The 17018-nt window shown below is 40.6% G+C and overlaps 1 protein-coding gene across 1 annotated transcript in view; it reads right to left on the reverse strand.

The window, feature by feature from the left end:
- LOC138297112 (trypsin I-P1-like) overlaps positions 1-16292 on the reverse strand; it is a 33025-nt gene extending 16733 nt beyond the window's left edge. Inside the window, exons 1-2 of the mRNA XM_069236611.1 lie at positions 16163-16292; positions 224-360 (exon numbers count right to left, since the gene is read on the reverse strand). Coding sequence (XP_069092712.1) covers positions 224-360; positions 16163-16292 — 267 coding nt within the window. The remainder of the gene's footprint in view (positions 1-223; positions 361-16162) is intronic.
- Positions 16293-17018: the final 726 nt, after the last annotated feature.

The following is a 17018-nucleotide window of genomic DNA, read 5'->3' on the forward strand; positions in this document are numbered from 1 at the left end:
AGCCAATGTCCTCAATGGAGTTCTCACCATTCCAGTGTTCTATAAGGTAAACTAAACACAACCTTCCCTTAACTTCAAAAGGATACGCTGGTTGGAGACACTTGCTTTATACCGTCAGAGTGAGCGTCATACAAACTCCCTTCATGGCCAAGTCAGTCCTGCTGTAAAGTGTAACATGAGGGACTGGCATGCATATATGAGCAGGGACAGCTGTTAATCTTACCTGACAAGTGCTCTGACCTCCCTGCATGAACCCAGAGCACATCATATTGTTTGTGTAGTCGTACGGATAGGCATGCTGACAGTCTGCAGTGGAGATAATCGGCTGATTCAGGCACTGAAGAGCATTTGCATTAACCACTGAAAGGAGAAGACAACAAAATGTATTTATGTTTTCAAAGCAGCAGCATTTTTCCTTGACACCAGAAACACAGAAACACTAAACAATCCATGCAATGAAGTAGTAATGTTGGAAAGTGCTAAGAATGATTCATGCTGAATAATAACTTGTTGTTCACATACCACTCCATACCTCAGCCTTTACTGTTTCTATGCACTGAAAATAACAGGTGGTACTTTACACAGTTTGTTGCTCCTCAATCATCCTCTGAAGTATGAAAGGCTGAGTTGGTACATCCTAGATTTAAGTTCATGACCTATGGGTGAAACCAGATGACAGCAGAGAGTGCTAAACTTTCTTAGTCATCCTTCTGTTGTCTTTAAGTCACTTATGGGATGGAAAAAAGGTAGTAAACATGCCGCACACACCATACATTCACACTGGGTACGCTGTTGTACATCACTGTATGACATTAATGACAGTTGGTCAGAGAGATGGTGGAGTGAGGTTGAATTCAAGGAGAGGTGTTTTAATAAAATCATGAAAGTGAAAAGCCAAGGGGTAGCCCTAATTTTGCTTGGAAGGGCACTGTAGTGGAGGGGTGTGAGAAGTTAAAAAAAACAGAACAGTGATTAGGCACAGTGTGAGTTGGTGAAAGATGAGTCAATGAAGTTGGTTAGGGAGTTCTGGAGAGGTAGAGAGCAATAGCACTATGTGTTCATTTGAAGCCTTAAAGTAAGAAGCCTTCACACATTAATCAACATGAGGACACCATATTACACACAGATTATCCAATATTTCTTTTTTGCTGTCCTTTATTCTCATATTTGTTTACCAGTTCATGATGTTTATGTTTTGATGTTCTTTGAATCGAAAGAGTGATATCCTTCAAAAAAAGCACTTCTTTCACATAAGATAAAGGCCATCACTCTCCTGCCAATTTTCATTTATTGGATCCTTTTTCAATCTGGATGGCCATAGAATGGAAGGGGATGGAATGAAAACTATTCTACACATATGTTTGCGCTTACTCTACTCCTGCGCAATTGCAGACTCCAGTACATATTCCATCCTTGGACCACAGTACACAGAAGTTCTTGATCCCCAACTCTCTCTACTGTCTATGCAAAAGGATGTCACCTACTCATACAAAAGCACCAAGGCAAAGTGAGGGCACACCGGCAAACTATCATGGTAAGTCTGTAAAGCAATCTATAATACAGCCTCCCTCTATTACTGATTAAACCCAGAGTATGGCATGCAGAGATTAATTATATTTACTGCAGGTTTACAAGCAATTAATTTGAGGTTCTTCTTTTTAAGGGGTGCGGACCCTCATCCACCTAGGTGGCATGCCTCTTCCTAGGATGCGCTCCTCACCCAGGATAGGTTCATTTATCCAAGGTAAGCTCATAAGCAGGAGCTTTCTGCAGTAGACTTGGTGGATCCACAGTCTTCAAGCAGAGAGGTTCTACTGATATTGGAACAATTGCAAGTTATACCTCAATAGGTTGCAGAGATATCTGTACTAATTTAAAATTACCTTTTAGTTTACTAATCGTTGTTATTGAAGTTTCCTTATAGTAAGATTAAAAACACCAGGGATATTTATTTTTGCCTGAATTCACATTTTGGTTGACATGTTTCAACCAATCTCAGAGCCAATCCACAGTCTATTGCCTTCTTAAGGACCAGGAACCAAGATTATTATGTGTTTAACAATGACCTATCCTTGTGGGTATGTTTGTGAAGTGGTATCCAAGAAGGGGATGTGCTTAAATAAAGACATATCAAAACTGTAATGGTTGTCTAGTTACTGATTCTGAATAATTGTGATGTTTAGATATGTCTGTAATACTACCTTGCTTCCATGATATAAATAGAAAATGGTTTGTATTAACAATGTCTTTCACAGTGTGAATTATCGTGTTGCTGTTTGTCAACTGTGCATGTGATTGCTGGAGACTAAAGTGAATCAGGTAGCTGAATTTTTTAGGATAGTTTATAATGTGCATATATCGGACATTAGATTATTAGTGTCAAATTGATATATTAAGGTGTGATATATGTTATCTAATCAATGGACTATCTCATTTATAAGTGCTTGAACATAGCAAACAATACTAGTGGGATTCGTGTGAGAAAAAGTATTGTCTTTGGTTAGATGGTTATGGATTTTATATTTAGGAGCACCGAATTAATGGGGTTATTATTAGTAACAGGGGCACTAGTGACTTGAAGCAATACATTTATGCAGCTCAGCATAAACTGTTGCAGGTGAACACCTAATTAATACCCCCATATATTGGTCTGTATTGTATAAATCAGTTTCCATCCTTTTTGTAATAGTATATTATTGTCTGTATCAGTCTAAGACTAACCATATCAACTCATCCTCACTGTGGCCTTTCTTCAAGAAATGGGATATCATTTTTGTGGCTGCTCAAGTTAAAGTTAGAGCCATGTCTGCCTATTCATATTTTTGCCATTCTTGTTGTCATCCCTTCATAAAAAAATTACATGAGCATTTATTGAGGAGGATGACATATTCCCTCATGCAATTTTCGTGCTGAAGCAGCTCCCTCAAGGCCCTCATGCACAGACCAATTATTTTTGCAGTTCTTGTTAATTTACTTACATTACAATTGACACAAAATGGCTACTGAACTGAGATAAACATGACATGTAGACAAGGTTTGGCTCCGTGCCTTCCTAGAACTTGTGTGTATAAGCAGATCCCTCAAATTACAGCCTCTTTTGGAGGCAAACACGGATTTATGAATGTGTAAGGTTTCTGTATTTAGAATATGTCAATTCATTTTTATAATTATTCAACATAATTATGAGACTGGTGTTGCAAAAACACTCTTGTACATTTAGCTCAGTCTCCATAGGCTTGCCCAACCCAGGCCATCAGCACAACTCTTTGCAATTCCCTAGAAATCAGAAATCTTGCACACAAATTACCTCAAGGAACCTTCTTTCAATTAAAAGAAAGTTCCGATGGTCAACCGTTGTGACTTTGCATTAGTCTCCTTTTTTTGACCCCTCCGTGGGTGTTCATGTTTTACCACTCGTAAGATGAATCTCTTCCAATCCAGTCTTAGAGGGATGTCACTTAATGAGGAATAATGAGAATCCTCAAGTTCTTCACAATACTTTCTGGTGTTTTGGAGGATACCCATTGCAGAAGGCTGAAAATGCTAGATATCAGTGGCTCCATTGCCGACCAGAAGCATCTGTGACTTTATTGAAATTAACTTCTAAAAATAATATCCCATTTTTCTAGGGAAGTCGGATAAGTGCAAAACAGCTGACAAGAGAAATGGGTAGGCAAAGATTTAAGTTAAAAATAACTTCTGCATCATACACGTAATCCACGTAATCTGTAAAGGCTAACCTTTGGGAGTCTGTGGATCACAAATACACATTAGAAAAGAAAAGGGAAAGTTCAAAGCCCGGTTGAATGGCAACAAAAATATTGATAAGCATTATATAATTGCCATAGGAATCAATTAATCCAAACAAGAGCAGTAACTACATCTTCCCAACAATAGTACACTCACAATCCACCCAAATTTAAAGACCACTAAAACACTCACAAGAGCTGTTGCTGTCTCTTTACCTGACCTGAACCCCAAACACATTCAGAATGTTATGTATCCTCGTTTACTCTGTGAACATTGGATTGGGGTACAATTTTGTGGCCACACTTGTAACCTTTGGAAGGTACATTTTATTGAGCGTTTTGGAATGTTACATAGTGATGCATTTATGCTGCAAACTATCATTATGTATTTCTTGAAGCATAATTTTTTCTCTCATTTTATCTTTGACAAATTCTGTAGCAGACAATGGGAAGCGCAATACATTTTAATATTTCTCAGCATTATTTGGAGGTACTTGCATCGCCTTGTGAGCAGAATATTATAACTATAACACAAAAGATTGAGTCTACAATAAGGGAAGCAGAATTACCAGAACTTGTATGGTCTACAGCCATGGTCTGTCTCAATAGAGGGCCCCTTATTACGACTCCCTGATCAAGCAACAGCACTGTTATGGTTAGAGCAGTGGCAGGTTTTGACATTTTAAACTAGTGGAGTGTAAACACTTGCCCCATAGTGCACAGAGAATGCAGGCTTGTGAGAAGGCTCAGTATGTTCTCTCTCAAGGAAAAACATTAAAATTGAAGGCATCATTGTGTACTTTAGATCACCTTGTCCTACAAATTACTGAAACCTTCCAAGTTGTAAAGGCAATTCTGTGTGCCTACGCTTGAAATACCCAGAGTAGCAAATCACCCATACAAACATACCATTTGGACTCACAATACCAAACATAGGACAGCCAGAATTCAAGGCGGATAATTAAAAATGTTAGGGACTTCAACAAATACACATTCAACAATTAGTGACAAACTCCCCATGATCATATTTTCTAAAACACAGTAAATACAAGATTCACAGCTGTAAGGAAAATTCACAAAGACTGCATACAGACAGGGAAAGAGACATGAACACTTTCTTTGCTCCTACAGTTCCCTGTCATAACCAGATTGCACAGCTAGAATGTGTTGCCACCACTAAGCTTCTACGAGCACACAAGCACACACTCACTAGTCAGTCAGTCAATGATCTTTATTCGGTCTAAAACGTGATCATAAAAGCACAAGATAAAAACACATTTACAAACATTCATAGGCATAATCAATAATTCATTTCATACAATTACAAATAATAAATAATAAGTCTTGAGTAACAGCAGGCAATCTTATTGAACAGATTTAAAACTGATAATTTATAAAGCGTCTCTCCTTTTTAATTTTATTGCAGAGGAAATATAATTAATCACAACAAAACAGGTCGTTGGGGAAGCTAAACATTGTAAAACAGACAGCCTCTCCTGGTGTGAGGTAAAGTGCATATGAGATCAATTTGAGCATAGAAATCGGAGCCTTAAAGTGCGATACAGGGTGCAAAAATGCATAAAGCGCGTTGTAGATTGGGAGGAGGCAGCATTCCACGGACAGCATGGGAGGGAAGACAACCAAAGGCCAGATGTACGTAGATACAATTTTGCATTTCCTAAATAGCAACTTCATAGAAATCGCTATTTAGGAAATGCAAAATTCTATGTGCCAAGATACCTATTTCCTAAAAGCGATTCCTACACAGTAGAAAACGCTATTAGAAAATCGCAAATAAGAAATCCCATGCCATTTGTGACAATGGGTCGGTTTTGCATTTCCCAAATAACGAGTTTCCATTAGGAAATCGCTATGTGGGAAATGCAAAACCAAGGATGGCTATAGGCAAGAGGCCCCCCGAAATGCACCCCAAAAATAGTGGTGTAGAGCCAGTTTAGAAAAAAGCAGTTTGGAAATGCTTTGTATATCTGAATAGGAATCGTAAATAGATAATCCTTATTTGTGATTTCATAATCAGAGGATTGCAAATTGTGATTTCTTCTCAGTAGAAATCGCAATTTGCAACTCCCTAAAAGGCTCTGTACATCTAAAAAGCCCATTTTGGATTTCTTAACGGCCTGAAATAGTGATTCTGACCATTATGAAATGCAAAATGGCTTTGTACAACTGGCCCCAAGTGCCTGTCAAGGGGAATAAGATCAAAAAGTGGGCCGTGTTTAATCTTAACCTTCTTAGATAAAATCTATGTTCAGGATTCAGAACCCATGTCAAATATGGTTCCATCCCTGATGTAGTGGAGATTGGCATGTATCTAAGAACAGAGGCCACGTCTCATAACTTAACTATTCTAGCCTCCTTACTGTTGTTGGCCATTTCCTTGGATTTAGTGCTCATAGATCCTACATAGTCTAAAATAAGGCTCAGACACAAGTTGTTAAAAGTAGTCTTAACATAAGCTGACCATGGAATAGCAAGCATATTGTTTAAATTCTGACAATCTCCCACGCCCTTCCAGAAAAAACAGTCTTGGGAGTACCTCATAATATTAACCACTGCTTTAAAGGGGCCAATCTACATTGGTCCTCCAAAAAGTCCATACCCAGTTCTAGGTGTGAAATGAAGCTTGGGGTGGTTTTGGAGATTCTAGACTGATGAAGCACAAAAGGCCAATGGAGGAAAGGACAATGTACACTGACTTTGATTTAAATGCTTCCTTATGATGAGTTGACTCAGAGGGTCGGTGGTACGTATGTTAGAAAGGGTTGAGCTGTTTGTTTTGGTCTTCACATCCAAATCATTTGGCAGGAGTGCACAGGACCTTTGTACTACCCATGCATTCACTTTATGTCTTGTGTCTCTTAGGTGATTTTTTTAATATACACTTGTATGCACATAATATCCCCATTGACAGCAAACAATGTAAAAATGTGAGCCAAGCAGAACAGTTTGCCCAAACATATCATTTTAGAAAAATAAAATCTCTTTCCAATTTGTGAGGAACTTGCACACAGGAACACTTACTAAAAAGACAGTAGCTACAATTGCACTGTAATTATTCACCTTGTACCCCAGCAAGCTCTTATCAGAAGTTGTAATGCAAATATCTCTTCTTCACAAAGAAGATGCATGTGGGTATTCCAATATTGCACATCGAAACGCCACCTCCCTTTTTGCAATTAAAACGCTCCTGCTGGAGCACTGGATCCCTAGACATTTCCCCAGTTTTTCTACTCTGTGTCAAATCTGTTTACCACAGTGTGAGGAGCCCTCTCATTAGGACATGCCTGTCAGAAGTCAGAATAGGCCTTGGGACAGACCTTTTGTCGCGCTGCTCTGTCCTGAATTCTGAAAGGGTATGGGGCAACTTTGCTGAAAACATGTCAAATACATTAGGGTAATGCTGAACATAAAGACGTGGTGCACAGGGGTGTTGTCCCAAAGTCCTGCTCAGGGCACAAGGCTGCAGTGCTAGGGGTTTGTTTTATGTGCTCGGGTACCACTAGGAAAATGACATAATATTTTGTCGGTGACTTGAGCAAGGGGTCTATTCTGTATCCCAGAACATTATGCCAATGTACCGCTGAGTGGGCTTAAATGCTGTGCCATGAATGTTGAGAGTAAAATGGCAGTGTTCTTTTGCTTAACATGCCTTGGTGGGCTCAATGCCTTATCCCATTTCTGCTCTGCTTAGAGGCAGGCTCTTGAAAGTTAAACAAAGATTTGAAACCTCATCTCGTTTTATTTGAGTACTATGGTAACACTCCTTCTGACTGTAGCATGTCTCAACTGTTTACTTCTTAGTTCCACTACTAATTTCAAACATTTTAGAGGTTTGAAGCCATGGCCAGGCAGCATGAGTGCTGTATAAAAGTCAGCATGGCTAAATCCAATAGGACTAGTATTTGCAGTGTAGCAAAATGCATCCTTTTGCATGATCACCCCCATTTTGTGGACTAATGCTGGTATTTTTGTCAGACTCTGTTGACTGAGACTTTGCTAACCAGGTTCCAGTGCATGTGTTGTGACCTGTGCACTGAAACATGTCAAACTGGCAATACTCCCAATGGTATGTTTGCCATACCTATATGTCACTAGTAAATGGTACAAAGTATACACAAGGACTGTAAGTAAGCCTACTACTATTAACTGTCTGTGCAGTTTTAAAACTGCAATTTCAACCTGTCAAAATCACTCCTTTTGCCAAGCCTAAAAACCTTGTTTCAAATATTAATAAGTTACCCCTAAGTAGGCCTTAATGCCAAATAAGGCAAGTTTCATGATATCTGAAATTAGAACGTGTAAAGGTTTAATGTAAAACATGTCTTTACAGTGACACGGTCTCAAAGGGTACTTTCAAAGTAGCAGCGTTAGCCATTCCATAGGAAAGCAGTGTGATATAATAATAAAACTAAATAAAGTTATCTTTAGCTAGGAAATATAAGCATTACAAACCCAAATTGTTGGTAAAGATGAATTTGTACTAAATATTTTACAAAAGGTACTTTTAAAATGTAACCTTGTATCTGCCTAGAGCCTCCAGAAGCCCTTTTGCATAACCTTCGAACTGTCACCCAGGAGCTGAATAGCTCCTTGATAAGGTGTGAATTTGCATCCAGAGCTGAGACATAAGCTTTGGGGGTGGGAGGGAAGATTCCCTCTTCCTCTGACAGGATGACCATTTGGGCAGTGCCCAAGAACTTAATTAACTTCAGGCATGCCTACCCTGTCACAGACTGATATAGCTAACACCTGGGCCTCCCCCATGATTTTCCTCTTAGTCAACCAGGCAACAATCCCAGTGGGAGAAGAGTTGAGCCCAGAACCAGTTTTGAGTGACCACAGAGGAGGGACTGCTCATTTCACTCACCGCAACTATAGGGTAGGCAAAAGAGCTCTGTACAGGAGAAGACAAATTCTGTCATGTTTGTAGAGAGGCACTGAAGAGTTGTTTGCAATCTGGCACACAAACTACTTCCAAAGTGGGTAAGGTTTCCACTGGGAGCTTATCCCCTGTTGTTTGGGAGGGGCCAGGAGTCACCAACACCAATAGGCTAATAGCAGGCATAAATCCACATTCAGAACATTACTATACCTGTGGAAGACTGAAGGTCTGCACCTTCTGTTGAGACCTGTGAGGTGAATACTAAGGACTTGACATGCCCCTACTTGTCTCCAGGGCAACCAAGTGGACTCAGTTGGCTGACCTCCTGTTAAGCTACAGGGACATAAAATCTGCAAGACACCCTCTTCCCTGGATGAGCCCAGGGAACAGTTCAACTGGACCTGCCCTGGACTCTGATGGTGACTTCTGCTGGAGTGGGTCATGAACCCCAAGTGCTGTTCCTTAGGTCCTGGAACCGTTGGCTGGTCAGGATGCACACCTCCTTCCTAATCCCAAAACCTGGAGCTTAGAAATGTTTTGCTAACTTTTTTCCTGGATATCCATCGAGAGATTGTGTCTAACCTGCCAGCTGATTCACTGAAGGTGCATCACTGGTGGGCCTGACTTTGCAACAGCTCCTGCTACATTCCTCTCTGCAGCAGCAAATTGGCTTCAAAGGAATTGACATTGACCTGCATCCAACAACATCAAACCCTCCTCTGTTACAGCCTGCAGCTTTGCCCACTGAGGAAATCAGGCTACCAGAATGAGGCTAAGTCTGAAGGTAGCAATCTTCACAAGGCCCGATGCTCAGGAGCATCTGATCGATGTCAACGACTTTCTTGGTGGGAACTCTGGCCTTTTCTAGCTCAGAGCTTTGTGTGCCTTCATCAACAGCTGCACTGAGACATGATCCTTCATCAACCTATTGTCTATGAACCATCTTTGGCTACCGATCCAGCCTGCTACCTTGCCACGTTGACAACTGTACCTTCTCTGAAAAGTATTAAGGTCTTACGGTATTTTACCATCCATCAATAACCTGACTGGATATCTGATCTGTGCTTCATCACTGGCAGCCTTAAACGATACCCTTGTCCCAGTCTTGCTTCACCGTTTGCCCGCAGTTGGCAATTTCCTCTGTTTTAGCACTTTTTTAAATTTAAAACTTTCAACATTCATATCTGTAGTACCCCTTATTGGGATTTTTGTCATTTCAGTGCCATTTTGTTCATTAAAATATTCTCTATTTGCATAAATTGGAGTGGGACTTGTGTTATGTTGTATTTGTAAATAATTTTTAAGTGTTTTGATAATTCAAACTCTTTACATGTTCTCTTAAGTTACGCCTGTCTTCTCTGTGCCGTGGCTACCAGGGGTTAAGTTCAAGTTTAAATCACTGAAGCCTTTACTGGACCTAATAAGAATAGTGACATTATTACTGGTAATGCAATGTGATAATATTTTATTGAACGGATAATAAAAACCATTACAATACCACAATATGATCTACCTTCCCATACTAAAACCAAATTGATAAAATTCAATGAATTAGATAAGTAAAAGTGTGCATTATATTCCAGTCCATCACTTCTAAAAGTCAATTTAATTTCCTAAAGGATTTCTTTAAGATAGGCCATTAAGCTCAGGTTTAATTACTTAAACCTTTACTGGACCACACAAGAATAGTGACACATTGTTACATGTCGTGGACTACCATTCAACCCTAGTAATAATCCACCTTCTCACATACAGTGTATGTACATGCCAACACACACTACATAGACATGCATAGACAACCTTAAAAAAAATACACACTTACACAGACCAACTGATATATACGCCTCAGACATAGACTTACGGACATTTGCGCACTACGACCAACAAACACAGATATCAATTTACAAAGATAATAAGATATAGATACCCACACACAGTGAATAAACTCAAAACCCACAGCTTATTCTCATTTAGAAGGTGTCACCTACATGGATTTCTTTTAACCCACCCATTGTGCAAACTGTTTCCAAAAAGCTTTGATGAGGGTCACCCACCCTGCAAGCTTTCCTTAGTCCTAACCCTAAAAAAACTGTTCACTTCCATTGACCTCAAGAGGCCACTTCCAACAAACACTTAATTTTCACCTACTTGGACATTCAAGTTGGAAGCTTTACCTTCAGGCAGATTGACACCTAAGTGCACAAGAAATTTATAGCTGTTTAAACGATCAGAGGGAAATACTGGAGCTTTAATTCATGATATATCTGTTACCATCATTACTGAACGAATGAGGTGGCCCTTGAAACTTTGAATGGAGGTATTAGGTGGAAATTACTAATCGTGTTAATATTAAAGCTGCCATGTCACACAGTCATACACATATTTCATCACAAGGTACACCAACCCATGAATTATCTTAGAAGATCAGAAAGTAAAACAATTGATGAAGAACAGAAATAAACATAATATTCTTATGACTTTTCAGAGAACTGCCATATAAGTACCAATACCTGGACGAAATATTTAATTAATGGGAATGAATGGAACATGTGAACACCCTAAAGATTACTCATCACCCTGAATCAGACTATGCATTTAGCACATTACAAAACACTCTGAATAACGATGAGGAACCAGAAACAGCAAAACTCAATTGCCTCATATGCGACACATATTGATTTATGTCAACCAGAGTAATTCATATAGCAACTAATTGATTACGTTTAAAATATATTGGCTGTGCCTTTTTGCCTATTTCACTGGTTCATATATTCTATTGGCTTGCATGCACTACAATGGTTGATATGCTATAGCATTGATTTAAGGTGTCAATATGTTGGTTAATACATCAATAACCTCTTAGTACAGATATCAAGCACATTGATTTGAGTGAGAAAGCATACTCCTTACTGTGTGTTGGATTTATAGTACATCATGTTGCTATATGTTCTCATTGTATTGGTTTTTATCAACATCACACTAACATGCCCATTTAGTTCTTTGGTGTATGTAAATCTAAAGAGTATTGGACATGCATAATCACAATGTGTTTGTTAAGTTCACATCTACTCTGTTTATTTAAATGCTTAATATATTGGTTTGCTCTCAGAATGCTCTGGTTCCATGCAACACTCATTGGTTTGCATAAAGATCACGCAGATTTTCTTGAGTAACACATAGATGCACACCTGTAATGCTCAGGTCCATATGTATAATATACTGGTTTACTCTTGTAACATACTAAGAAGTACACATAATATATTGGTTTAAATGTGTAGCCATTGTGTTGAGCACATTTTAAACTGATTTGCATGCAAATTATATAGGTTTCCATGTATACTGTGTATCTGTATACCACGCTGATTTGTATGCATAATAATGTGATGGAAGCCAAGCATAATTATATTGTTCCAACATATGACAACTTGGCTTGCAAACACAATGCATTTGTAGAAATGATCTAGTATCTTCTAAGTATCACCTACTGATTTGTCTACACAATATAAAGGTAACTATATTCGGCGTGAGCATTTGATTGCCATGCACACTGGTTACAACAACAACCATCTTGGTGTGAATGAGGTTTACAAAAACATGGGAATGGTGCATTGATTTGCTTGTGCTACTTTTTGGTTTGACTCAGTAGTTTTGAGGGAGCAGGGAGAGCCATAACAGGAGTCAAAAGGTCTCTGAGAGTTACAGGGCTACTTTTCTCATGTACTGGAAGAAGTCATTTCCTGTAAAGCTATGAAGCAATAGCTGTTAGCTCCTTGGATCTTTTTGTTGACAATGAAAAAACTGTTTTTCAAAGTAATATTGAACATTTTAAGTTATTTTGGTTTGCCTATTTTGGTGTGCTTTTGCAGATTGAAAAACACATAGCATTAATACAATTTGTAAAGAGTGTGTTGCATGGGCCTAATGTTTTTTTAATTAGTATTGAAACCTGGTGGATGGAAAGTGATTTGAAAAATATTTCAGATAGTTTATTCATTCAAAAATGTTCTCAATGTTATGGAGAGACACATATTTTTGTACTCTCAAATCACGAGTCTTTTGATGTATAGGGTATATTGTCTCATACCGGTCGCATTTCTGTTTATAAAGTGATCACAATATGGACACATTATTTAATACAGACACAGCTGCTTGTTTTTGCTAGACAAATATTAGAGCATTCAAATCTTTATATAATAGATGTTAGGCTGAGAAAGGGACACATTTAATCCCCCCAAGGGAGCTGCATTCACAAGAAATGTCAAGAAGAGACAAAAAAGGAAGAACAATATTTCTGCTGCTAGGTTTTCAATTGTTTACCTTTCCACAATGGCATTTGACAGCACAGGTGAGGAAAACAGCAGATTGAACTGTATTAGTTGCTTTACCAAAACACTTTTAGCAATCATTTATTTAAAAAATTGATAGGTGTGTTGCACTGTCCATTTTCAGACAGTTCACTGGTCCAGTAAAAGTTATGTGTTTTTCTTTCCCTAAAATCAGTAGACCCAAGCTTTAGGAGCATCCCAATATGTACCAGCTCACATCAGCGGCTCCTCCACTAAGACGCAGGAGCGACGCCCCACTGCTCTGAGCAGTTAAAAAAAGGAAAAATAAAATGATAATAACGCAATGGTATTATCATTTTATGTTGCATCTGGGGCCAGGTTAGGGTGGGACGGGCCTGGGCTGTGTCACAGAGATTAAGGGTATGTGCACCATAAGTGTGCATGATGGTTTGGCCGGCTGAGTTGGGCCAGCCAAACTAACATGCAAAGTTAGCATTTCTCCACCCAGCTGTATTGGACGGCCGGGTGGAGAATGTGCACAGGGTCCCACTCCCTGTCTGAGCGCCGAACCAGGCCACTCAGACCAATCATGACACTGCTGTCATGTTGGTGACAGCAATGTCGTGATTAGCTTAGGGGAGTCTGGGGGCCTGTGTGCTGCCGGGAGTTAGGAAAAGGACGGAGGAGAGGCGGAACCCGTCTCCCAACGTAACAGATAAGTGTTCTTTTTTATTTTTATTTTATTTTATACCCCGCCCCACCTCCCCTGTTCAGTAGCAGCTGCCACTCTTATCTCATATCGTGATCCCATTCTTTGCACAGATCCGACGCAGCATAGGTTTCTTTTTTTCTACCGAGAGAGCATATATTACTTTAAAAAAATCCGATCTAATGCTTGTACCACCAGAAATCGGAAACAGAGGCAGTCACGTGTCTGTATTTGCAAGCGCCGTCTGCAGCCCAGGCACTAACTTAGAGATTTTTTGAAGCAATGTATGCATGGAAGATGATAAAAAAGAAATGCACAGACCCATTCTGCATCAATGCAGTGCAGTGCAGAGGATCATGATATGGTGCACAAATATCCTGAAGCCCTAACAAGTCACGAGTATTCACTGCGCCAGCTAGCTGAAGCTGCTTTTTATAAAGCATTGTATCTCCACACACCCCTTCCCTGCAAATGCAATACAACTGACAACGTTGGGAATATGAAGTACAGGCTTTAAAATAAAGTTTATATGTTGCTTATGTTGCAATCTGCTAAATAATTCTTTAAAAGGGTAAACCAAAACAGTTTACAAGGCAGGTTACTTTTACAAACATGATTGTTTAGTTGCCAATAAATAATATAAATGAAATATACGAGGCATTTACCTAAGAACAAGTGCTTAACAGCTTCACAAGAAATTGAAATCTCCAGGACATGAGAAAAGTGAAATCACCATCTCCCAGCTATCTTGTGGTCCCTGTTATTCTCCCCACCCCCTCAAATCTGCTGAGCCAGACCATAGGGTAGTGCAGCCAAATCAGTGCTTCATTGGCACCCTGTATTGTAAACACCATTCACAAAGGTGTTCGCGGTTAACCACAGTGATTGGCAAACAAAATATATCAAATGAAAGGGGAACACAAAACAAATGCACCTTTACGTTGGGCACGCATATCAGTAGGTGATGCGCAGAAAATACTATGGTGGTCATTCTGACCCTGGCGGTCTTTGACCGCCAGGGCGGAGGACCGCGGGAGCACCGCCGACAGGCCGGCGGTGCTCCAATGGGGATTCCGACCGCGGCGGTAAAGCCGCGGTCGGACCGGCACCACTGGCGGGGTCCCGCCAGTGTACCGCGGCCCCATTGAATCCTCCGCGGCGGCGCAGCTTGCTGCACCGCCGCGGGGATTCCGACCCCCCCTACCGCCATCCAGATCCCGGCGGTCGGACCGCCGAGATCCGGATGGCGGTAGGGGGGGTCGCGGGGCCCCTGGGGGCCCCTGCAGTGCCCATGCCACTGGCATGGGCATTGCAGGGGCCCCCGTAAGAGGGCCCCTACATGTATTTCACTGTCTGCTGCGCAGACAGTGAAATACGCGACGGGTGCAACTGCACCCGTCGCACAGCTTCCACTCCGCCGGCTCGATTCCGAGCCGGCTTCATCGTGGAAGCCTCTTTCCCGCTGGGCTGGCTGGCGGTCTGAAGGCGACCGCCCGCCAGCCCAGCGGGAAAGTCAGAATTACCGCCGCGGTCTTTCGACCGCGGAACGGTAACCTGACGGCGGGACTTTGGCGGGCGGCCTCCGCCGCCCGCCAAGGTCAGAATGAGGGCCTATATTTTTTAAACAATATATGTTATGCTTCCAAACCAATTTGTTGTGACTGGGGACTATACAATTATGGACGTCTACCAGAACATTAGGCATACAAAACAGTACAGTACATATGCAAATTGGTAGATTATGCATCCATACAGTACATCTTGCATGCAAATGGGCATTTAGGGGGTTATTACAACTTTGGAGGAGGTGTTAATCCGTCCCAATAGTGACGGTAAAGTGACGGATATACCACCAGCCGTATTACGAGTTCCATAGGATATAATTGACTTGTAATACGGCTGGTGGTATATCCGTCACTTTACCGTCACTTTTGGGACGGATTAACACCTCCTCCAAAGTTGTAATAACCCCCTTAGTGTTTTTAACAAATGGGCTGTAGACTGAAACCAATATAATGTATGTCTAATGTAGGAATTACAGCTTGCAGGGTGCACAGCTGCGCCAGAGTTACAGGGGTGCAGCCTTGTGACATGGACATGGTTGCAGACTTTGGCTATCAATACGCCTAGCAAACCTATGAAGCGGAGTATGAAAAAAGATCCCTGGTTTTATTTCATGAAATACAGGAAATTAACCTCCGGTTTAAACAGGAAGGCCAACTCGCCCTTCGATCGTTCTCATGTTTTTGAGCTGAGTACCATTACACAGGGTAATAGTAAAACCTGTTATTTGTAGCACTAACAATACGCAAATGTAGGGTATGACGAGCTGTTTGAGGAACAAGCAATTATTGTACTTAAACACATTTGATTCAGAAGATTATAGTCATATAGACAGACAGCACTGCACCCAGAAACACCTAATCTGGTATAACCATTACAGACGCACAAATACAAAACATATATCAGACTTTTCTTTGTATGAGCATGAACAGACTGAAGTTGCACTTTTTACCTCCATTGGTGACCATGTTTCCCCATCCAGACACAGTGCACCATGTGCCGGCGGGCACACAGCTGGTTGGCAGTGAAATCGGAGAGACATAGTGGTTGTACTGTGCTGGCTGCGCAAGCTTGATCAGCATGATGTCATTGTCAAAAGCTTGGGGGTTGTAATTCGGATGCCGGATTTGCTTAGCAGCATAAATAGCTTGTTCTGAGCCTTCATACTGCGATAGGACATCTTCACCGAGGTGAACTACCATAGTGCCGGGTCTACCACAGAAAAACAAAATTGACATTAAAAAAGAGAAATACACACCATTTAAGAGCGAAAGAGACAGAGCGTGAGAGAGAGTGAGGTGATGTCAGAGACAAGAAAGAGAGAAAGAGTAGAAGCAATAGATGGCGAAAGAAAGAATTGTGGAGTGGAAAGAAATAATCAGGGTAGTAAAAGTTAGACACTGAAAGATAGAGAAGTTTTAAGGAAGAGAGCCATACTGATGGCATACAAATTAGGCACATATTTAAATAACAAGGTCTAAGACAGGAGCACAGAAAAAAGTTTTGAGAATTATTGTGTGACATAGCATATGTCATCTGAGGGTATGCAGTGGGCTAAAAGATGGGGAAGTTTGCATGACAAGAATACATAGCACCATTTTCCTGACATCTTTAGTTGGCCACAGTGCAAGGGAGTAAATGAGTGCTCTGACAAATTGTCCTTATGTTTCTTTCATTCTGTAGCATTAGTAAGAGTCCTCAAACAGGAAGAAAGCTGATACATGGATTTTTATCTGATTTTGCATGCTAGACCTAATTAGCACAAGTTGCAGTCTAGCAGAGAGAGTCTAGATTTAATTACAAGTAGC

The sequence above is a fragment of the Pleurodeles waltl genome, chromosome 5 (assembly GCF_031143425.1).
Source record: "Pleurodeles waltl isolate 20211129_DDA chromosome 5, aPleWal1.hap1.20221129, whole genome shotgun sequence".
NCBI classification, from domain to species: domain Eukaryota; kingdom Metazoa; phylum Chordata; class Amphibia; order Caudata; family Salamandridae; genus Pleurodeles; species Pleurodeles waltl.